This window comes from Monocercomonoides exilis (genome assembly GCF_001643675.1).
Source record: "Monocercomonoides exilis strain PA203 chromosome Unknown scaffold27-1312184, whole genome shotgun sequence".
Taxonomy (NCBI): domain Eukaryota; phylum Preaxostyla; order Oxymonadida; family Polymastigidae; genus Monocercomonoides; species Monocercomonoides exilis.
Window position 1 is genome coordinate 603,643 of NW_027150572.1, and position 23,483 is coordinate 627,125.

At 40.3% G+C, this 23,483-nt stretch overlaps 4 protein-coding genes across 4 annotated transcripts; 2 read left to right on the plus strand and 2 right to left on the minus strand.

Moving 5' to 3' along the window:
- Window positions 1-250: 250 nt before the first annotated feature.
- Window positions 251-8,074, plus strand: MONOS_6146fu16448 (uncharacterized protein; the record flags this gene model as incomplete). The annotated part of the gene is made up of 1 exon (XM_067876352.1): window positions 251-8,074. One exon carries the CDS (start codon window positions 251-253, stop codon window positions 8,072-8,074), a length of 7,824 nt encoding a protein of 2,607 aa, XP_067725980.1.
- Window positions 8,075-8,702: 628 nt separating this feature from the next.
- On the minus strand, window positions 8,703-10,932 carry MONOS_17702 (uncharacterized protein; the record flags this gene model as incomplete). The annotated part of the gene is made up of 5 exons (XM_067870648.1): window positions 8,703-9,006; window positions 9,216-9,237; window positions 9,476-9,541; window positions 9,910-10,514; window positions 10,670-10,932. The coding sequence occupies 5 exons, from the start codon at window positions 10,930-10,932 to the stop codon at window positions 8,703-8,705; spliced, it is 1,260 nt and encodes a 419-aa protein (XP_067725981.1).
- A 1,300-nt stretch (window positions 10,933-12,232) lies between these two features.
- Window positions 12,233-15,659, plus strand: MONOS_16449 (uncharacterized protein). Its single transcript, XM_067869357.1, has 7 exons — window positions 12,233-12,326; window positions 12,408-12,496; window positions 12,548-12,664; window positions 12,872-13,997; window positions 14,366-14,431; window positions 14,666-14,687; window positions 14,897-15,659. Exons 3-7 carry the CDS (start codon window positions 12,662-12,664, stop codon window positions 15,198-15,200), a joined length of 1,521 nt encoding a protein of 506 aa, XP_067725982.1. The 5' UTR covers window positions 12,233-12,326; window positions 12,408-12,496; window positions 12,548-12,661; the 3' UTR covers window positions 15,201-15,659.
- Window positions 15,660-15,757: 98 nt separating this feature from the next.
- On the minus strand, window positions 15,758-21,682 carry MONOS_10823 (uncharacterized protein; the record flags this gene model as incomplete). Its single annotated transcript, XM_067863301.1, has 1 exon — window positions 15,758-21,682. The coding sequence occupies one exon, from the start codon at window positions 21,680-21,682 to the stop codon at window positions 15,836-15,838; it is 5,847 nt and encodes a 1,948-aa protein (XP_067725983.1). The 3' UTR covers window positions 15,758-15,835.
- Window positions 21,683-23,483: the final 1,801 nt, after the last annotated feature.

Genomic DNA, 23,483 nt, shown 5'->3' on the forward strand with positions numbered 1-23,483 from the left:
TATTCAATTAAAAACGAAAAGACAGTTGATACTCAATAATCAGATAAGCGAAAATTTATTAATGACTGATTTCTGAAAAATTGACTGAGAATCTCAACCGAGTTGATGATCGCCTTGTTCATGATGCAACAAGAATCACCACAACAGGAATTCAAGACATGATGAAACCAATCAACAAAATAAAACATTTGAATATTTCAAAAAAAAATAATAATGGTTTGCAAAACAAACCCTCAATTTAATTCAGTTTATGATAATATCTTTTGAAATTTTGTGCTTTGCTCTATTCATATTCGGAAAGGACAGTAATCACTTTCCAAATGAAAAATATTTTCATTTTTCTGATTCTGTTCTGGTGAGAAGAAGCGACAGAACTGGAAAAAGTGCAGTGGAAATGGAAAGTGTTATTCATAACTCATCTATAAGCATCAACAATGTTTTTATTGTGAAAAAAGATGAGTGCTTGGTCTTTGACATTTATAATGGTTCATTATTGAATCTTGCTGACTGTCAGATTCTGGAAAAAAGAGAAACGAAAAACTATTGTATCAGTAATGGTGGGTCATGTACTTTGAAAAACTCAACATTTAAATTTGATTCAAGCATTGAGGTGATGGCAGGTCTTGTGAATGCGAAAACAGAACACTCATCATTGTTTATGATCTTTTGCACATGGCAGAATGTCGAAAGTAGAGGAAGATGTGGCTTTTTGAGAGATGGCTCTGGAAGTTTTGAAGGAATAAAATACTGTGCATTTGCGAATATCACAACGAAATTATTTGAAACAGAAAAGATATTAATTGATCACGTGTCGGTGATGAAGATGAGCAAAATGGAAGATTGCCGAGTTGAAAGTTCGATGAATGTGCTTGAAGGAGGAATTGTAAGTGGAACAGAAGGATCAGTTTTCTTTTCGTGCAACAATTGCACATTTGCTCATAATGAAAGAATGGATCGGAAAGTGAGGAATGCAAATAGGGTTGAAACCACCAAGACACAGACATTTACGAACGCTGAATGGATTGGATGCAATGCTTCATGTGGCGGAGCACTGTATGTGCATGACAATTCACTTGCAACTCTGAATGTTGAGAATTCATCATTTGTGAAATGCAATGCCACTTCCACAAGAGGAGGCGGAATATTTGCATCGAAAATTGGAGAATGCACAGTGAAACATTCCTCATTTGTTGAGTGTTACTGCGTTGCATCAACAAATTATGGAGGTGCAGGGGCAGAAATTGAAGAAATGGCAATTCAAGTATTTGTTGGGAATTGCCTATTCAGAGATGGATGGTCTGGAAATGATGGTGGAGGACTTGGAATTTGGAGTTCGAAAACAACAAAGACAAAAGATTGCGTTTTGGATTGTTTTTTCCAAAATTGTAGTGGGCATTGTTCAACAAATACAGATGGAGGAGGGTTAATTCATTGGTATCCAGTAGATAAAATTGTTGTTCATAACTGCCTTTTTGAAGGATGCTACTCTCCTTACCATGGAGGTGGCATGAGCATGATGGTGAGAAATTATGGAGGAGATATAGTGGGCTTTTGCTTTTTCCACAAAAATTCTGCTCCAAATGGAAATGATGTATATGTCGATGACAATTCGAAAAATTCTCAGTTATTTAATTGTTATTCAACAAGAACTGAAGGTGTTAGGTATTATGCAGGTGGAGATAAAAGCGAATGGCTTCCAAATGGAGGAAGATGCAGATTTGTTGCTTCGAAGGAGAATCAGATAAATGCGAAAGACACGTTCAGCTGCGGGCTGAATGAAAATTATGCTTGCAACACAATAAGTCATTGCATAGGTCAGTTAATACCTGATTATGTGAAGGATGTGAAAGTTATGCATGGAACAATTGAAGAGCTTAACGAAGTGAATGTGGAATCAAATGATTATACGATTAGCGGAGTGGAATCTGAAGGATGTGGAGTCGTGATGAAAATGAATTCTGAAGGCCTTTCACTTTTTTCTGTAGTGACGGGGAATTTGGATGTGAGCGATTTGTCAGTTATTCACAACACGTCATTTGACAACAACAGACAATGCAGAATATTTGAGGTGAGAGGAGCAGGAAAGATTGAGGCAAGAAGATTGAATATTTCAATGGATGCAGCTCATTCAGAAGAGAGGAGCATTCTGAACTCACTTGTGAAAGTTGATGGTGGAGAGTTGATAATGAAAGACGTGAAATGGGGGCAAACATTCATAACCACAAATGTAATATCTCTTTCTCAAGGATCAACTGTTTCGCTATCTCTTGACAACTGCATGTTCAGCAACATTGTGAGAACAACAGCAGGGTCATCGCTGATGAATGTGGGTGAAGGTCCACATTCGACAACTCTTAAAGGATGCACACTTGATGGGTGTGGAAGTGAAGACTCCGACTTTGGAGGAGGAATGATGATTGAAATTGGTAGCGGAGATTCATTGAGTGTGAATGGAGGTGTTGTGAGAAACTGTTATGCCTCAGCCACACAAGGGAGAGGAGGAGGAATTGGGCTGAAAGTGAAAGACAGAAATGCAGAGTTTCTGATTTCATCAGCATTTGAAGGGAACAGGGCCAAATTAGGGAGCGATATTTTTGTAGACTCGATCGATCTGGAGTTAACTACAACAAGTGGGAAAATCACTTCAGTGACTGCTTCGTTCGATACAAAGAACAAGGTGCAAGGATATGATAATGGTGACGAGTCGTTCCCAATCCCGCTGTGTGTTTATTTGTGGAACAACTTTTCTGCGCCAGCATTTGTGGGAGGAGGATCATTGAGCCATGATTTTTCTAAGTGTGGATTTGAAGAATTTCCATGTTCATCCATTTCGAAGGCAGCGTCAATCCATTTTGAGGGGAAGAAAAAAGACATAACCATTCTTGAGCCATTTGCCTTTGAAGAGGAACTGGTGTTGACTTCAGATGAATGGAGCATTACACCCAAAGAGAATGTGACGAAGTGCAATGTATCTGATCAGAATGAGGGAACGCGAAAGGGATTGATTGAAAACTCAGTTCCAGTGTCTGTGACTGGAATTGTATTTTCTTTGAAGAAATTGCTGACCTTTCATGAAAGTGTATTTGAGTGTCATTCAGGGAAGCTCACACTGAATGGATGCGGGATGGAAGGAGGTACTGATTCTATTTCGACAGTGTTTGTGAAGGCTGTAGGAGGGGCTATGGAGGTGATTGAGTTTTCAACAAAGAATATGAGAATAGGAGATTCATCGATATTCGTTGTTGAAGGAAATGCAAAAAGTGTTCCTTCAATGAATATGACGAAAAGCGATTTTGGAGAAATCACATTTGGCGATGGGTGTGTTGTTGAGTGCCACAAGGGGATTATCGAGAAGATAACAGGATGCACATTTTCATCGATCACTCGTTCGAAGGGAAGCGGAGGATGCATAAGTGTATTGAACAATGATGTTGGAAGTGATTGCAAAGTGAAAATAAATGACTGCACATTTGAAGGATGTTCTGTTGTTGGAGAGGAAGAAGAGATTGGAGGAGGTGCACTCTTTTGTGAGGAATCTTCGAAAACAAATCTTTTGATAAATTTGTGTTCGTTTTATTGTTGCACAGCACCATATGAAGAGGGAAGTGTTGGATATGGAGGAGGAATAATGCTGAAGATACTGAAAGAAGAAGAAGAAGGAAAAGCAGGGTTTGTGATTTCCTCACCTGTTTTTTCATCTGAGAAGCCAAACAATGCGAAATATGGGAAAGACCTGTTCATTTCATCTCCATCACTTGCCAAGAGTGCAAAGGACGAAACACTTCCATTTGTGAAAGACAGATTGGAGTTGCTGACAGAAGACTCGATTAGAGGATATGATGGAGAAAACAAGGAATGTGCAATCCCACTGATCTATTTCTGGAAATCGATCGGATCGAGTGTGTATATTGCACATAAAGGAAACGATGTGGCTGTGTGCGGCTTTCAAAACCTTCCATGCAAGTCTGTTGATTATGGGCTGAATCGGGGAAGCAATTCATCAGTTGAGGTGATATCGATTCATGGAGTTTGTGATGTGAACAGTGTGATGGGGACGAATGGGATGAAATTGGAAGGAACAAAAATGGAATCAGATAAAATTCAATTTATTCAAGCACTTGAAGGGAATGGGGACGCTGCTGTTGAATGCAAAGGGGTTGTTCAGTTCAGCGAATTGGGGATTCTGATTCCCAGTTCCTTTGACAATGGAGCAAACATCCTTATCCAGACAGGATCAGATGCAGTCAAGACAAGTGTTGTGAGTTGTTCAATTCACACAAATGAAAATGTGACAGATGAAGTAATATTTGTGCTTATCAGTGCCTTGAAAGGATTTGTTGAGATTGAAAAGACAAATATAGCTGAATTCTCAACAATGAATGAGATAATGAGAATTTCAGAAGATTGCGCGACAACCATGAACGATGTGACATTTGTGGATATTTCATTGAGTGGGAAAAGTGCTTTTGCATTCACTGAAAATGAGATTTCTGGAAGAATGAATGAAAATGCAGGAGTAGAGTGGAGCATTCTTTTTGAGCAATGCACATTTGTGAATGTTAGGCAAAATGCGTCAAACAACCCTTCGTTGCTTTGTTGCGATGTGCCAAATGATGTCAAATTGAAAATGGAGAATTCGTCGATAAACAATTGTGGATCGACAAGTTCTCATGAAGGAGGAGGAGTGTTTTTCAGACTAAATGAGAGGGGAAGGCTGGAAATGAATCACACAAATGTGACAGAGTGCTTCTGTTCGAACGTTGGGAGAGGTGGAGGACTGTTTTTGAAATCTCAGAGTGCATCACAGAAGGCTTTGACATTTGTGCTGTCGAATATCACATTCCTTCGGAATGTTGCATTGAAGGGGAGAGATGTGTTTGTGAAGTGCACTGATCTTGACTCGCAAATAAGTGAGTCGCAGTTCCTGATAAACTTTGGAGAGCCATTTGTGAAGGAGCTGGCGATATGGGGTAGCACATCAGACAATTTTCGTGATGAAGAGGATCTTCTGAGGAGAGTGTTTGTGTTCAGAAGCGAATTCATATTTGTGTCATCGATTATGGAAAACAGCAGCGACAGCAAGAATTGTGGGGAAATGAAGAGTGCATGCTCATCATTGAATGTTGGGATGGATCATGTTATTCCTTCTGATTACTCTCAGTTGTTAATCTGGAATGAAACAAATTTGAAGGGTTCTTGTTCAACACAAAGAACAGCGATAAAGTCGATGGATTCGAGCAAAAATTCCTTGATAATGGTGGCTGAGATTCATTCAGATGGAATGAGTGTAATAACAACTTCAGATTCTGTTCGATTTGAGAAAGTATCGTTCGTTTTCAATGAAATGCAGGTTGTTGACTGCTTGTGCATAATTAATCAATTGAATGGATCTCTTATTCTCGAATTTGTTTCATTTCAGTCAGAAAGCAGGTCTTTTGACATTTCAGAGAATCCTTTTGATTTTTCATTGTTGGAAGTTGAAAATGGGATGCTTGAAGCAAACGGATGCAGCATATGTGGCTTGCAATTGACAAAGTCGGCTTTTATTGTGTTGGGTTCTGGAAGCACAAAATTTGAAGCTCTGACGATCTGTGATGTGCAGTGTCTGTGTTCTGTGATAGACTGCGGAAGTTGTGAAACCATGAGCGTTTGCAGACTGGCTGCAACAAACTCTTCTTTGGAAAAGGGTTGTGTGATTTCATTGGGAAACAATCCTTCGATGAACTTTTCATTGCTTTTGTCAACATTTGTGAACATCAGCAGAAATACCGCAGGCCCTTGCATTTCTTGTGCAACTCACACGATGACAGCATATGAAATATGCAATTGCTCTTTCAGCAAGTGCACATCTGAATCTGAAGAAGGAAGCCAAATGACAATCACATCTGTTAGAAATGCCCTGATAGATTCTTGTAAATTTGAGGGGGGTGAGATTTGTGACGAAATAGAAAATTCTTCATTGATAGAGATCTGCAAATGGAATGGATCGCTTGTGGATGTTGCAAAGAGCAACGCAAGAATGAAAGATACCACAATGTGGAATTCGAAAGTTGGGGGATTGTCTGTCCGTGGAGGAAGTGTGGAAATTGAAGATTGCAAGTTTGAGAACAACAACCCATCATCTGAGAAATATCCATCAATCAGAAGAAATATTCTCTGCTCGGATTCGGGAACAGTGAATGTTATCAGCTTGAAAGGAGGAGATGGATTGAAGGATAACACATCACTGTGGATTCTGGATGAGGGATGCACATTGGAGGGGATTGCAGGAGAGAGACCTTCTGCGCTGTTTATCCCTGTGCTGGAGTCTGCAGAGATGGGCAGAGGAGGAGAGAAGATAAGTTTGAGTGTACGCGGAAAGTTGTTGGTGCCGTGCAATCTGTCGGTGAGAGTGTGCTTCAGAAATGGGAGCGAAGAGCATATCGAGGGTCATGAGATCGAGGAAGATGGATATGTGGGGGAGAATGAAATCCAAACAGCCATTCTGTCGGCACAGCTGGCAGCGGTGGGTGCAGAGACAGAAGTGTCAGTGTGCATTCTGTTTGGCAGGAAAGATGCTCCTTCATCGACTGAGGCATTCATCCTGAAGAACAGAAGTGAAATCCAAGGAAACAGCGATGAAAGAATTGCCGAAGGAGGGAAAGAAGGAAAATCACTTTGGCCAATCATCGTGATCATTATGGCAATAATTCTCATGATCGTGATTATTGCATCTGTTGTTGTGACCATCCGATGGAGAAAGCAAAAGAGAAGAACCGAAGAGTTAGAAGAGATTGTGAACGATAACATCAGAAAGGATCCGAAGGCATTTGAGATGGTGACGATGGAGATGTCACCCGAGGAGCAGTGGAGGAGAGTGTCAGGGGATGTTGAGAAGAAGAACGATGAGAGGATAAAGAAAAGAGTGTATGAGAAAAGCTTGGGGCACTCCGAGTCATCAGAGCATCTTCTATCTGAGAGTGGCTCCACTGAATATATCCTTGGAAGAGACTCAGACAAGATCCCAGAATGGGCACTGGAAAAGGTTGAAGAAGAAGAGATTCGAAAGAGATCACCTTCACCATCCATTTCATCCACTTCAACAACAGACACTTCAGACACAGAATCCACATTTGTTCGCGGAGAGGATCTGTGCCCCACCACTTCATCCATGTCGAACTTGGTGGATGCAATGGCGTGCTCTTCACCACATGAGAAGCTGATTGTGGACCTGAGGGATTCTCTGTTCATGTTGCTGCATGGGAGGAATGCCAAGAAGGAAATGGCGATTGGCACGTTGAAGGAGAGGGAGATGACAGCTGCCCAAATCCTGTTCTGGGTGGCGAATGGGGCGCTCCACGCCTTTGAGGACGAGGAAGATGGCCTCCCCTCTTTGGCCAATCTGAGCCCGCACATTGTGCTCTTCTCCGAACACATGGTCATCTGCATTGCCCTCCACTCCGACTGCTCCTCAGACTCAGACTCATCATCCGTCTCTTCACTGACCATTGTTTCTTCGTCCTCCAACATTTCGGTGCTGAGCGAGAGATTCACCGACTCGCCTCCTCCTTCGTCAGCATTTGAGGAAGAGGATGAATTCAAAAAGGAGTGCCTGAGATGGAAGGCGCCTGAATTGCAGATGAACAAGAAGCTGGAGGCAACAGAGAAGTCGGTGGCGTTCTCGATCGGGATGATGCTGTGGGAGTGTTTGACATTGACTATTCCCTTTGGCGAATATGAGGCTGTGATTGCTGGAGATAAGATTGCGAATGGAGAGAGGCCTGACCTGAGAAGGCTGGAAGGGAACTCATACGAGAATGTTGCTCGGGCGAGCCTGTCGGGAGCAGCAGGAGAGCGGCCGACGTTGAGCGAGCTGCGGCGAGAGTTTGTTGGGCACTTTGGGGGAAAGGCAGCGATGGTGACGATGTCGGATGCAATCGAGTTGTGCGGGTCGGGGGAAGGAGACGAGAGTGCAACAAAGTCTGTGACAAATTCTGGAGAGAATAGCAGAATGAGCAGCAGAAGGAGTGGTAGAAGGAGCGACAGAGAAGCAAGAGGCACAGCAGAGAAGGGGCAGAATGAAGGGGCAGTGTGACTTTGGAAGGAATAAGCAGGAACGGACAAATTCCAGGAAATGAAATTCTCTTAATTTATCCAAAAAAACAAATCTTGAGGCAATTTATTTTTTATTTTTGAGTTTCTTTCTTTTCCCACATTGCGTTTCTGTTTTGAAGGTTTTCAGAAAAGTCTTTGAAACAAGCCTGTTTATCGATTGTTCAATTATCAAAGGGTAAAAGAAGAAAGAAAGAAAGAAAGAAAGAAAGAGAAGAAATGTGTTCCACAAATGCGAATAAGTTATTTATAAATTGAAAATTGAAAAAAGAAAAAGGAAAAAAGAAGAAGAAGAAGAAATACTCCAAATAAAAGGATCTCACTTTTGGCATTTGCCAAGCAGGCACACCAAAAGTGGAGGAAAACAAAAGCAAAACTTGTAATTTGAAACGATTTAAAAAAAATGAAAGAAAAAGGGAAAAAGAAATAAAGCCAACAGCCAATGAAGCACAAATCATCGAAACATCGAAATGAAAGTCCTGGCCTCTGCAAAGCGCACATTTCAACTCCTTCAAATATCACAGCTTGCATTTTTTTATTATTTATTATTATTTATTAATTTATTTTTTTTCCAGTAGCATTAAAAAGAATATTCATCTCCCTCACACCATTCAAGCTCTTTTGAAAGGAAGCTCCACTTTGCTCCAGTTCATCCGCTGCAGCCCTTCCTTTGAGCGCGAGAGCAGCTGCGTCACTTGCTCCGCCTTCAGCAGCTTCATCTGTGACACTCCATACGTGCACACAGCAAAACGCACCAGCTGCGGAATGCCGCAAATATAAACAGGCAATTGAACCCCCTCGCAGTAGAAGTACACGCACCCTTCCCCTTCTCGGAGATCAACTTCACACATCACAGCTTGCCCACACTCGAACTTCTGCGCATCCCGCTTGCTCGCTGAATCCGATATGCAGCCGCTGCAAACAGAGCACACAGCACAAAAGAACACATGCCAAAAACAAGAATCAAAGCAAGAATCAAAATTGGAGAAATGCAAAAATTGTCATCAGCCATGTTGCATGGCAAGAATAAATAAATAAATAAAAGTGTGAGAAAGGCAAATCACAATTAATCAGAAATTCATAATCCCAAGCAACATCACAACAACAAAAATCAAATAGCACACAATGAATGCCAGCATCCGTGCTCTGAGCATAAACCAAGCAGCACACGCCATTTCCCCGTTCAAAATGCAAGATGCAAAATGCAAAATGCAAAAAGAGAAAGAGAAAGAGAAAAAGAAAAAGAAAAAGAAAGAGCGAAAAATGAATGAATGAATGAAAAAATACATGAATGAAAGTGCACAAATATTCAATAAAAACAAAGGCCACTCGCCATTAACTCCAGAATTAATAAACAGCCTCGCCAAAGCGAACAACCCCAAACCTTGAATATCTCCAATCCAGCCATCTCGCGTTGGACGCACTGCAAAATTGCTCAGAATCCCAAAGCCTGTCCAGCACAGTTTCATTCAGCCCATTTAATCGCAAGCAGCCCACCACAAATGCACACGCAAAGACAAAAACACAAAGAACATCCAGCACAGCCAAAAGCATGCATCATCAGCAAATTGCCAATCATCATGCATCAGAATATTCAAATACGCATTTCACAAAGAAAAATTAAGAATTAAGAATTAATAAGAAAAAAAGAAAAAAAAAGAAAAAAGAAAAAAGAAAAAAAAATGAAAGAAAGTGCCAAGAAATGCCACAACAATTACTATGACTATTACTATTATTATTACTGTTATTATTTTATTAATTCACTTATTTATTTTTTTTCTGAATAAGAAAGAAAACAGATTGATAGCAGTCGCAAACTTTTCACATTCGGCGAATCAGCGAACACTAGCTGCAGGTGCCATATCCCCGATTTCAGCACTTCTGGGCTCACAATAACAGTCCACTCCTCACCAGACGTCCTGATGCCATTGCCTGATTGCGTCACATTGGCCCCTTCGGGAAACACCCACGGCGCCAGTCGCAGATCGTCATAGACATCGTCTGCCATGTCAGACAGCAGAACTTTGCATCCAGACACAGCATCTTTTACCAAAGTGTCTTTCCCCGTCGCTTTGCTGCTGCTGCTACAACCCAAAAGTTCCTCTGCCGCTTTGACTCTTTCTCCTTCCCTCGCCAGCCTTGCTTTTGCCGCCGCTTTCTTCTTTCTCCGCAGCTTTTGGCTCACCTCAATCTGCGCCGCAAGTTTATACACTGTGCATTTGACCTTCACCAGACTCTCCAATATCTCTTTTCTCGTCTGTCTTTTTCGCTTTTCGCTGTCTAATTCTTCTCCTTCTTTTCTCTCTTCGCTCTCTTTTGAGCTGCCCTTTTCTTCTTCTGCAGAATCTTCCTCCTCATCGCTTTCATCGCTTTCATCGCTTTCATCACCTTCTTCTCTAATCCTATCTAAAACACCATTGATGCTATTTATGAGCATTCCAGCTGCTTCATAAATTGCTTCTTCATTTCAATCCTCCCGCCAGCCTCCAGCAACTTCGAGGCTAATTTGCTGACTTTGCACTTGTCTTTATTGAGTGAAAAATAAACATCTGTTGGAGGAACAGCCGGCAAAAGATACTGATCCGGAAACATCTTTGAGGTGAATGCCGCTTTGTTTACCGGCTTTGGAGCATTTTCGTCTAATTCTGTCCGAGAACTTAAAAACAAAGTTGACAAAGAAGTCAAAGAAGATGCCAAAGATATGGTGTCTTCTTTGCAATTATAAGTGGGAGTAAAGGATTGAGGCGCTTCTGGCAGAACTGAAGAAGATGACCCGGAAAAAAATGTGTCGATCTTGTCAAGCCAATCCAGTCCACATCGAAGAAGAGTTGGTAAATCCATCAAAAGATTACTTCGTCCAATTGCTTCTCTTCCAATGCGGCTCGTTTTAATGATTATGTTCACAATTTTCTTGCCATTCCCAGAAATTATTTCATCATTGGACTGTGAAAAAAAATCGTCGTCAAGCATTTATAAATTCGCATTAAATAAAAATAAAAATAAAAATAAAAATAAAAATAAAAATAAAAATAAAAATAAAAATAAAAATAAAAATAAAAATAAAAATAAAAATAAAAATAAAAATAAAAATAAAAATAAAAATAAAAATAAAAATAAAAATAAAAATAAATAAGTATCAGAAACGCTCATAGACATTTGCCAACATACCATTACAAGCAATAAAATGTCGTCAGCTAAAACCGATAATTTCGCACTTGAAGTTAACCCAACTTTATTAAAAAGTTCTGTTCGAGCAATGCACGTGACATATAATAAGCATAATCTCTTTAGAGAACAGTTAAAGAAAACGAGGATCAAGAAAAAATAAAGGCAGACTTTTATTTCGAGATCTTGTGTGGAGTTCCACAGGGAAAAGGCTGTTTCAACAAAACCACACTTCACATGATTCGAGGCATTTTCAGCGTCTTGAAGCAAAATAGCATTCAGAACAGATGAAGACATATGTAAAAGCAAATAAAAATGATGAAAGCTGCACATAAGCAAACAATAAAGAACATCTTGAAGCAATTTTAACAAAATTGTTTGTTGTCCGCCTTTGCTTTTTTCTAGTTCACCTTTCTTTTGTTCAAGTACAGCAAGCTTTTCATAAAAAATAATTCACACAACGGCGATAGAAGGAGGTTAATTATAAATCGCCAAATTGAACACACACAGTCAGAATATTCTGCTTATCTGTTTCCATAATTTATTATGGTAACTATTTTATGGTTTTTCATTTTTTTATTTTGTGTTTGCTATGTTTTAATTGTTGTCATGCACGCAATTTTGATTATATTAATTATGCAAATATTGAATAGATCGCAAGAAACAAATTTTAATTTTAATAACAAATAATATTTTCCTCAAAAACTTTTATATTACAACATGAAAATCATAATTTCAAAACTTTTGAAAATATGAAAACTTATTAATACATAAATAAATAAGACTTACAGATAATTTTTAACAAAAAATTTCAAACAAAGCAAACACAAAATAAAAAAATGAAAAACCATAAAATAGTTACCATAATAAATTATGGAAACAGATAAGCAGAATATTCTGACTGTGTGTGTTCAATTTGGCGATTTATAATTAACCTCCTTCTATCGCCGTTGTGTGAATTATTTTTTATGAAAAGCTTGCTGTACTTGAACAAAAGAAAGGTGAACTAGAAAAAAGCAAAGGCGGACAACAAACAATTTTGTTAAAATTGCTTCAAGATGTTCTTTATTGTTTGCTTATGTGCAGCTTTCATCATTTTTATTTGCTTTTACATATGTCTTCATCTGTTCTGAATGCTATTTTGCTTCAAGACGCTGAAAATGCCTCGAATCATGTGAAGTGTGGTTTTGTTGAAACAGCCTTTTCCCTGTGGAACTCCACACAAGATCTCGAAATAAAAGTCTGCCTTTATTTTTTCTTGATCCTCGTTTTCTTTAACTGTTCTCTAAAGAGATTATGCTTATTATATGTCACGTGCATTGCTCGAACAGAACTTTTTAATAAAGTTGGGTTAACTTCAAGTGCGAAATTATCGGTTTTAGCTGACGACATTTTATTGCTTGTAATGGTATGTTGGCAAATGTCTATGAGCGTTTCTGATACTTATTTATTTTTATTTTTATTTTTATTTTTATTTTTATTTTTATTTTTATTTTTATTTTTATTTTTATTTTTATTTTTATTTTTATTTTTATTTTTATTTTTATTTTTATTTTTATTTTTATTTTTATTTAATGCGAATTTATAAATGCTTGACGACGATTTTTTTTCACAGTCCAATGATGAAATAATTTCTGGGAATGGCAAGAAAATTGTGAACATAATCATTAAAACGAGCCGCATTGGAAGAGAAGCAATTGGACGAAGTAATCTTTTGATGGATTTACCAACTCTTCTTCGATGTGGACTGGATTGGCTTGACAAGATCGACACATTTTTTTCCGGGTCATCTTCTTCAGTTCTGCCAGAAGCGCCTCAATCCTTTACTCCCACTTATAATTGCAAAGAAGACACCATATCTTTGGCATCTTCTTTGACTTCTTTGTCAACTTTGTTTTTAAGTTCTCGGACAGAATTAGACGAAAATGCTCCAAAGCCGGTAAACAAAGCGGCATTCACCTCAAAGATGTTTCCGGATCAGTATCTTTTGCCGGCTGTTCCTCCAACAGATGTTTATTTTTCACTCAATAAAGACAAGTGCAAAGTCAGCAAATTAGCCTCGAAGTTGCTGGAGGCTGGCGGGAGGATTGAAAATGAAGAAGCAATTTATGAAGCAGCTGGAATGCTCATAAATAGCATCAATGGTGTTTTAGATAGGATTAGAGAAGAAGGTGATGAAAGCGATGAAAGCGATGAAAGCGATGAGGAGGAAGATTCTGCAGAAGAAGAAAAGGGCAGCTCAAAAGAGAGCGAAGAGAGAAAAGAAGGAGAAGAATTAGACAGCGAAAAGCGAAAAAGACAGACGAGAAAAGAGATATTGGAGAGTCTGGTGAAGGTCAAATGCACAGTGTATAAACTTGCGGCGCAGATTGAGGTGAGCCAAAAGCTGCGGAGAAAGAAGAAAGCGGCGGCAAAAGCAAGGCTGGCGAGGGAAGGAGAAAGAGTCAAAGCGGCAGAGGAACTTTTGGGTTGTAGCAGCAGCAGCAAAGCGACGGGGAAAGACACTTTGGTAAAAGATGCTGTGTCTGGATGCAAAGTTCTGCTGTCTGACATGGCAGACGATGTCTATGACGATCTGCGACTGGCGCCGTGGGTGTTTCCCGAAGGGGCCAATGTGACGCAATCAGGCAATGGCATCAGGACGTCTGGTGAGGAGTGGACTGTTATTGTGAGCCCAGAAGTGCTGAAATCGGGGATATGGCACCTGCAGCTAGTGTTCGCTGATTCGCCGAATGTGAAAAGTTTGCGACTGCTATCAATCTGTTTTCTTTCTTATTCAGAAAAAAAATAAATAAGTGAATTAATAAAATAATAACAGTAATAATAATAGTAATAGTCATAGTAATTGTTGTGGCATTTCTTGGCACTTTCTTTCATTTTTTTTTCTTTTTTCTTTTTTCTTTTTTTTTCTTTTTTTCTTATTAATTCTTAATTCTTAATTTTTCTTTGTGAAATGCGTATTTGAATATTCTGATGCATGATGATTGGCAATTTGCTGATGATGCATGCTTTTGGCTGTGCTGGATGTTCTTTGTGTTTTTGTCTTTGCGTGTGCATTTGTGGTGGGCTGCTTGCGATTAAATGGGCTGAATGAAACTGTGCTGGACAGGCTTTGGGATTCTGAGCAATTTTGCAGTGCGTCCAACGCGAGATGGCTGGATTGGAGATATTCAAGGTTTGGGGTTGTTCGCTTTGGCGAGGCTGTTTATTAATTCTGGAGTTAATGGCGAGTGGCCTTTGTTTTTATTGAATATTTGTGCACTTTCATTCATGTATTTTTTCATTCATTCATTCATTTTTCGCTCTTTTCTTTTTTCTTTTTTCTTTTCTCTTTCTCTTTTTGCATTTTGCATTTTGCATCTTGCATTTTGAACGGGGAAATGGCGTGTGCTGCTTGGTTTATGCTCAGAGCACGGATGCTGGCATTCATTGTGTGCTATTTGATTTTTGTTGTTGTGATGTTGCTTGGGATTATGAATTTCTGATTAATTGTGATTTGCCTTTCTCACACTTTTATTTATTTATTTATTCTTGCCATGCAACATGGCTGATGACAATTTTTGCATTTCTCCAATTTTGATTCTTGCTTTGATTCTTGTTTTTGGCATGTGTTCTTTTGTGCTGTGTGCTCTGTTTGCAGCGGCTGCATATCGGATTCAGCGAGCAAGCGGGATGCGCAGAAGTTCGAGTGTGGGCAAGCTGTGATGTGTGAAGTTGATCTCCGAGAAGGGGAAGGGTGCGTGTACTTCTACTGCGAGGGGGTTCAATTGCCTGTTTATATTTGCGGCATTCCGCAGCTGGTGCGTTTTGCTGTGTGCACGTATGGAGTGTCACAGATGAAGCTGCTGAAGGCGGAGCAAGTGACGCAGCTGCTCTCGCGCCCAAAGGAAGGGCTGCAGCGGATGAACTGGAGCAAAGTGGAGCTTCCTTTCAAAAGAGCTTGAATGGTGTGAGGGAGATGAATATTCTTTTTAATGCTACTGGAAAAAAAATAAATTAATAAATAATAATAAATAATAAAAAAACGCAAGCTGTGATATTTGAAGGAGTTGAAATGTGCGCTTTGCAGAGGCCAGGACTTTCATTTCGATGTTTCGATGATTTGTGCTTCATTGGCTGTTGGCTTTATTTCTTTTTCCCTTTTTCTTTCATTTTTTTTAAATCGTTTCAAATTACAAGTTTTGCTTTTGTTTTCCTCCACTTTTGGTGTGCCTGCTTGGCAAATGCCAAAAGTGAGATCCTTTTATTTGGAGTATTTTTTTCCCCTTCTTTTTTCTTTTTTCTTTTTTCTTTTTTCAATTTATAAATAACTTATTTCCATTTGTGGAACGCATTTCTTCTCTTTCTTTCTTTCTTTCTTTCTTCTTTTACCCTTTGATAATTGAACAATCGATAAACAGGCTTGTTTCAAAGACTTTTCTGGAAACCTTCAAAACAGAAACGCAACGTGGGAAAAGAAAGAAACTCAAAAATAAAAAATAAATTGCCTCAAGATTTGTTTTTTTGGATAAATTAAGAGAATTTCATTTCCTGGAATTTGTCTGTTCCCACCTATTCCATCCAAAGTCACACTGCCTCTTCATTCTGCCACTTCTTCATTCTGCCACTTCTTCGTTCTACCCCTTCTGCCACTCCTTTTGCTGCTCTCTCCAGACTTTGTTCCAGACTTTGTTCCAGAATTTGTTCCAGACTTTGTTGCACTCTCGTCTCCTTCCCCCGACCCGCACAACTCGATTGCATCCGACATCGTCACCATCGCTGCCTTTCCCCCAAAGTGCCCAACAAACTCTCGCCGCAGCTCGCTCAACGTCGGACGCTCTCCTGCTGCTCCCGACAGGCTCGCCCGAGCAACATTCTCGTATGAGTTCCCTTCCAGCCTTCTCAGGTCAGGCCTCTCTCCATTCGCAATCTTATCTCCAGCAATCACAGCCTCATATTCGCCAAAGGGAATAGTCAATGTCAAACACTCCCACAGCATCATCCCGATCGAGAACGCCACCGACTTCTCTGTTGCCTCCAGCTTCTTGTTCATCTGCAATTCAGGCGCCTTCCATCTCAGGCACTCCTTTTTGAAGCTATCTTCATCTTCGAATGCTGACGAAGGAGGAGGCGAGTCGGTGAATCTCTCGCTCAGCACCGAAATGTTGGAGGAGGAAGAAACAATGGTCAGTGAAGAGATGGATGATGAATCTGAATCATCGGAAGAGCAGTCGGAGTGGAGGGCAATGCAGATGACCATGTGTTCGGAGAAGAGCACAATGTGCGGGCTCAGATTGGCCAAAGAGGGGAGGCCATCTTCCTCGTCCTCAAAGGCGTGGAGCGCCCCATTCGCCACCCAGAACAGGATTTGGGCAGCTGTCATCTCCCTCTCCTTCAGCGTGCCAATCGCCATCTCCTTCTTTTCATTCCTCCCATGCAGCAACATGAACAGAGAATCCCTCAGGTCCACAATCAGCTTCTCATGTGGTGAAGAGCACGCCATTGCATCCACCAAGTTCGACATGGATGAAGTGGTGGGGCACAGATCCTCTCCGCGAACAAATGTGGATTCTGTGTCTGAAGTGTCTATTGTTGAAGTGGATGAAATGGATGGTGATGGTGTTCTCTTTCGAATCTCTTCTTCTTCAACCTTTTCCAGTACCCATTCTGGGATCTTGTCTGAGTCTCTTCCAAGAATGTATTCAGTTGAACCACACTCAGAAAGAAGATGCTCTGATGACTCGGAGTGCCCCAAGCTTTTCTCATACACTCTTTTCTTTATCCTCTCATCGTTCTTCTTCTCAACATCCCCTGACACTCTCCTCCACTGCTCCTCGGGTGACATCTCCATCGTCACCATCTCAAATGCCTTCGGATCCTTTCTGATGTTATCGTTCACAATCTCTTCTAACTCTTCGGTTCTTCTCTTTTGCTTTCTCCATCGGATGGTCACAACAACAGATGCAATAATCACGATCATGAGAATTATTGCCATAATGATCACGATGATTGGCCAAAGTGATTTTCCTTCTTTCCCTCCTTCAGCAATTCTTTCATCGCTGTTTCCTTGGATTTCACTTCTGTTCTTCAGGATGAATGCCCCGGTCGATGAAGGAGCATCTTTCCTGCCAAACAGAATGCACACTGACACTTCTGTCTCTGCACCCACCGCTGCCAGCTGTGCCGACAGAATGGCTGTTTGGATTTCATTCTCCCCCACATATCCATCTTCCTCGATCTCATGACCCTCGATATGCTCTTCGCTCCCGTCTCTGAAGCACACTCTCACCGACAGATTGCACGGCACCAACAACTTTCCGCGTACACTCAAACTTATCTTCTCTCCTCCTCTGCCCATCTCTGCAGACTCCAGCACAGGGATAAACAGCGCAGAAGGTCTCTCTCCTGCAATCCCCTCCAATGTGCATCCCTCATCCAGAATCCACAGTGATGTGTTATCCTTCAATCCATCTCCCCCTTTCAAGTTGACAACATTCACCATTCCCGAATCCGAGCAGAGAATATTTCTTCTGATTGATGGATATTTTTCAATGGATGGGTTGTTGTTCTCAAACTTACCATCTTCAATTTTCAAACTTCCTCCCCAAATGGAAAGACCTCCATCAGAGCAGTTCACAAAACTCATATCCTTTATATAACCTGAGCTCTCCTTCATCTCAACAACTGATCCATTCCATTTGCACACATCCACTTCCTCATTTGATTGCTTTTCATTTATTTTTCCGTCAAACAAGCACTGCTTCATCTGAATATTCTTGCACATCAAAAGAGATATCATCTTCCCTTTCTTTCTTCTCGATTCACATCCAACAAACGAACAGTTCGAAAACTCCACATTTCCTTCCATCTCCTCAACATCAACCACTCCTGCACTCTCATCCACACACGTGATGTTCTCAAATGAAGATGACAGAATTAAAATTGAAAACTCATTATCCTCTCTGTTCTTCATTTCTGCTTCATCGCCATTCACACTCTCCATCCATCCATTTTCCACTCTCGAATTACCAGCTCCACTGATCTTCAAATAACCTTTTCTTCCCTCAATATTTCTGAGTGTCAACCCACTCACGTCAGTATCTCCTTCAATCTGCATCACTGTTTCACTCAAAAACGAAAGCCACATAACACTCACATTCCCCATTGAGCATTTCCCTCTTTCCACATATATCAGACAGAATGGCACTTCCACCATTTCCCTCTCAACCGAGCTCACTCCTTCAAATGAACACATGCTGATCGATGTCTTTCCTGAACTTATCTTCATAAATGATGAATGCGTTGTTGGAAGTGGAGTTTGTGTTGTTTCAACTTCTTCAAATGAAAATTGAATCCATCGCACATGCACCTGCTCATTTGTCTCCACAATCATTTCTTTGCTGCAATTCATCCTCCCTTTCACAATCACACGGCTCTGCGCTTCATGAATCCCGCTCAGTGTGAGTGTCTCCAATCCAATTTCCTCATCAATCACTGACTCCTCGTCAACAAACACCTGGCTGAAGAAATCGTGTGTCAGATGCCTCAGCCCAAACCCAATCGTTGCACAAGGAAGTGAAGGCTTCCCACATTGCTGTTCATTCCTCCCTCCTTTCCCTTCTTTGCTCGAGATAACAATCGTGTCTGACTGGTATTTCACAATCAGAGTCATCAAATCAATTGCCTTCTCTTTGTGCTCTCCCGCATCCATCCCATAGATTGCATTTTGTTCGATGAACTCTTTATCACGGAAGTCAATGTTGAACTGTGTTTCGTTGATCTGTCTCTCTATGCAGTCGCACATAATAAACACATCATTCCCAATACTTGCTGTATTCCTTCGGAAAATCACACCATCAAACACATAATCCAGCTCTCCCCTCAATTCAGTCTTCAGATACACTCCACCTCCTTTCCCTACGCTCACAGAGCATCCACACTGCTTCACGCTCGTGTTCACAACATCGAACAACCCTCCTTCATTCAACTCAAACAGAATCGCCCCTCCCTTTGTGCTTCTTCCACAACTGCACCCTTCTATCAGCGAATCTTCAACAACAAGCGTCACTCCACTTCCGCTCTTGCTCAAAATAACACTCGGATCAACTCCTTCTCCTTCAACTGATCCAATACTGCAATTCTTCATCCTCATCTCACCTTCTCCATTTGCTCCCTCTCCTTCAATTTCAAACAAACCCCCACTCTCCAATTTCGCTTCAATAACTGTAAATTCGTCAATCACACTCACAACTTCTCCACTCACCGCAAACACACCTCTCTTCCCAAAATACGAAAGTAATTTGAACCTCTTCATCTCCAGCTCCCCTTTCTTCACAACACAAAATACAACGTTTCCCATCCCTTCTCTCTTTCCCTTCCATGAGATCGAACAGTCTTCCCATTCAATTTTCTCTCCCTCACTCACAATCATCCCTGCTTCTCCACTTCCCAAAACATTCATCACACACATCTCCAGTGCTCTCAGAATGATCATTCCACTGTTGCGAATGCACACTTTTGTTCCACTTTCTCCTTCACTCCCCATCACAACTGTTCCATATTCCATCTCATCACATCCTGCTCCCACTGATTCCACATCAATCCCACTCAAATCATGTTCCCCCTCCACTCTTATCTTTTCCTTCACTCCCACCACTTTTCTCCCTTCTCCTCTCTCAATATGCTTCAATCCCATTTCCAATGTCTCACACGGATCCTCTTCACTCCCACATCGAACAACATCATCTCCGTTTTCCCACACCACTATCCTCTCGCTCCTGTATTCAATGATAAATCTCAACAGATCTGTGCTTATCCGCTTCTCATCACTTCCAACAAACAGATTCTGATCATCTTCCATCCCCTCAACATGAATCGCAAATGTCTCATTCCTCACAGTCACATTTAGATCTTTATCCAAAATGAACATGTTCTTCCCAACAAATGCCTCGTTCCCCGCAAACTTCACTCCCTCAAACTTGAATGGTATCCATCCCCTCCTTTCACTGCAATTCGCATACAGCCATCCTCCTTTCCCAACACTTGCTTCCTCTGCATTACACTCCTTCATTAGCCCACCATTCACATTAAGAAGCGCGTTTTCAACAGCTGCAATACACATTCCTCCTCCATTCCCTCTCCCTGCCACACATCCCTCAACGCTCGTGTTCCGCACATCTACTATCCCTCCTTCACCAACCGTTCCACGCACCATCCCTCCATCTCCATCTTTCACAAGGATACTGCTCCCATTGCATCTCCAAATGGATACCTCTTTCGCATCAAGTCCCCTTATCACTCCTGAATTTTCAAAATTACATGAACTCCACGAACACTCCCTCATCTTCGCAATACAGTTGCTCTCTACACAAATCATACTGCTTCCTCCCATGTTGCACCCACTGGCAATCACTCTTTCTGATGTGAGAATGCTTCCTTCCTCACAAACAATAAATCCTTTTTCTCCTTCAAACGTGATATCATTCAGCTCCACATTCTTCAACGAGACAGATGACAATCTCCCATTCGCTCTTATTCCAGCCTTACCAAACCTCACAGAATCAAATCTCAGTGAAGTCACATTCGCCTCTCCCTTTTCCACGACAATAAAGCTGTAACCAACATAACTCACTCCAACTCCAACTTCAAATGTGACAATACATTCACTCAAGTTCAGTGTTTCTCCTTTCAGCTGGAATATCGCCTCATGATGCTCAAGAACAGATGGAATCACCAGCTCAATCTTTCTCATCGTTGTTTCCTTCAACGCCACAAATACTCCGTTGCATCCTTCCTCATCACCATTGCATGCTACCTCGCATTTAACAACAAGTGATCCATCATCACCTGTTCCTTCAATCACTCTTGCCATTTTAGAAAAGATCACTGTCGAACCAACCTCAACTCCATTTCCAGCTTTCATCCTCACTTCTGTTCCATCTGCTGATGTATTCTCTTCCCTTTCAATCGGACAGTTCAATGTTCGGCACTCGAAAAATGTGTGCCCACACTGAGGATGGTCAGCTCCTGAAGCTGAAACATAGATCTCACTCCTCGGAACATCCAGGAGATAGCACACAATCGGAATCACCAGTGTTGCATTGTTTGTGTCTCCCGCTCCCTCCGCATCATGCACATCTTCACTCAAAAGCGAAACAAATTCATACCTCTCTTTCGGTATCAACTCCAGATGAGGCGAGGAAATAAACACATTCTTTCCATGAACCGCATCGTTTCCTTTAAAAACTACATTTGATATTTCAAATTCAGTTTCTGGTTCTTCTAGCATAAGGTGCAACGCTCCTCCACCGCCAAAGTCTGATGATGAATTATCAAAAGCAGAGCATTTGCAAAATGTCACTTTTTTACTGTCATCACTAATGTTACCAATTCTCAAAAAAGATCTATTATTCAACATGATGCTTATGCATCCTCCATTCCCATTCATGCAACTGCAATTTACATGTGATACATTTTCAATTGTTAACTGCTGCGAAAATGATAATGATGCTTCAATAACTGTTCCACTTCCTGAAACTCTTGTTATTGAATCAAGTGCCAATCCACTAAAATTTAGATGATTAAACTCTGCTAACTTGAAAAGAGGATAAAGTGAAAAGAAAGATTTAATTTCAACTGATTGAAATGATACAATTCCATTTTGAATGATAAAAATAGATTGTTGCAATGGTTTGGACAAGTCGCTTGCATATTTAATCCAAAGTTTGTTCAATGACAAACATGAATCTTGCATCACTTCAAACAACGAGAATTTCTTTTCAGGATTTATATCAAACAAAATATTCAACGAATGAATTGAGAAGTTTCCATTCTCAATGTGGCACCAGCTTGGAAGAGTTATATTTGTGATTATTGAAGGTGCTTTAATTTCTGCATTTGAAATTGAAGGCGTTGAATAAGACGTTTCAAACACTTCTTGGGCATAAATGGAAATTGTTCTGTGATTCACAAAAAGACAATCAGTCATATAAGTTTCTTCGCTGACAAAAACATTTAATGATCGAAGAAACGTTATGTGAGATATGGCGTAATGAATAGATTTGCATTCTTCACCTTCAACTCCACATATAAGAGTGTCCAAACCACTATTTAAATTCACATGTAATTCAACTGGACTCATATCTGGAATCCAATCTGGTTCGTTATAAGACGAATTACAACTTCCAGAAATTGGACATCTTACAAAGCGAGGTTGTTCACTTGTTGAGAAGCATAATTGAAAAGAAGATGAATTAACATACGAAAAAAATGTTGAATTACAAGCCACATCATTCCCATCTTCTCCAGCTTTGTTATTAAGAAACATCAAAAATCTAAACTTTAGTGATGTTGTTGAAATGGGAGACCACAAATAAATTGCTCCACCCCTATATCCAGCATAATTATTTTCGAATATACAGTTAAAAATTCTATAGTTATTGGGTGGATAAGGAACACCTATTGATCCTCCATATGACTTTGAAGTGCAGCGTGAGAAATTACATTCCGCCAAGAAACTGTTTTCATTCATTCTTTCCATGTTTAACGCACCAAAATAATTATCAACGACCGAACAATTCATGAATTGTGAATTCACAACAATTGTAGTAGTTCCGAACCAAAGAGATATTGCACCGTCTTGAATTCTTGATGAGCAGTTTTGATATGTGCAATTTATGATATTTGTTTGGCACTCGGATTCATGATAAACAGCTCCACCAAGTTTTTCTGCGCTGCAGTTTTTGAAAATGCATTTGATTGCGTCCAAATTGCATTTATTTCCAGCGTATATAGCACCACCGTTAGATGCAGATGAACAATTAGTAAATGCATCGCAATTGAACACAGCATTAGTTGTTGGTGTTTGCCTGCCATTTTCTCCGATGTATTCAGTATTGTTAATTGCTCTCCGATTACAAAAAAGATATGTTGTATTTTCAGATTTACAAGATGATGAACATGAAATAAAGAAAGGAATTAATGAATAGCATGGCAAATGATCAATAGAAATAAATGAAGTTGAAGAAAAACAAGACAAATGTCCCTTTAATAATGGTTTCCAATTAGCTTTGATATGAGGCACTGATAGGTTTAAAAACAAGCATCTGTGAACATTGCACGATATTACAGATGAAGATTTCTCGAACGAGTGTGACAAAAAGGAAATAGAATTAAAAGTGCTTGACGATAAACTAAATGAATTAACGGGAACCGTTAACTGTCTTGCATTAACACTTGAAATTATTGAA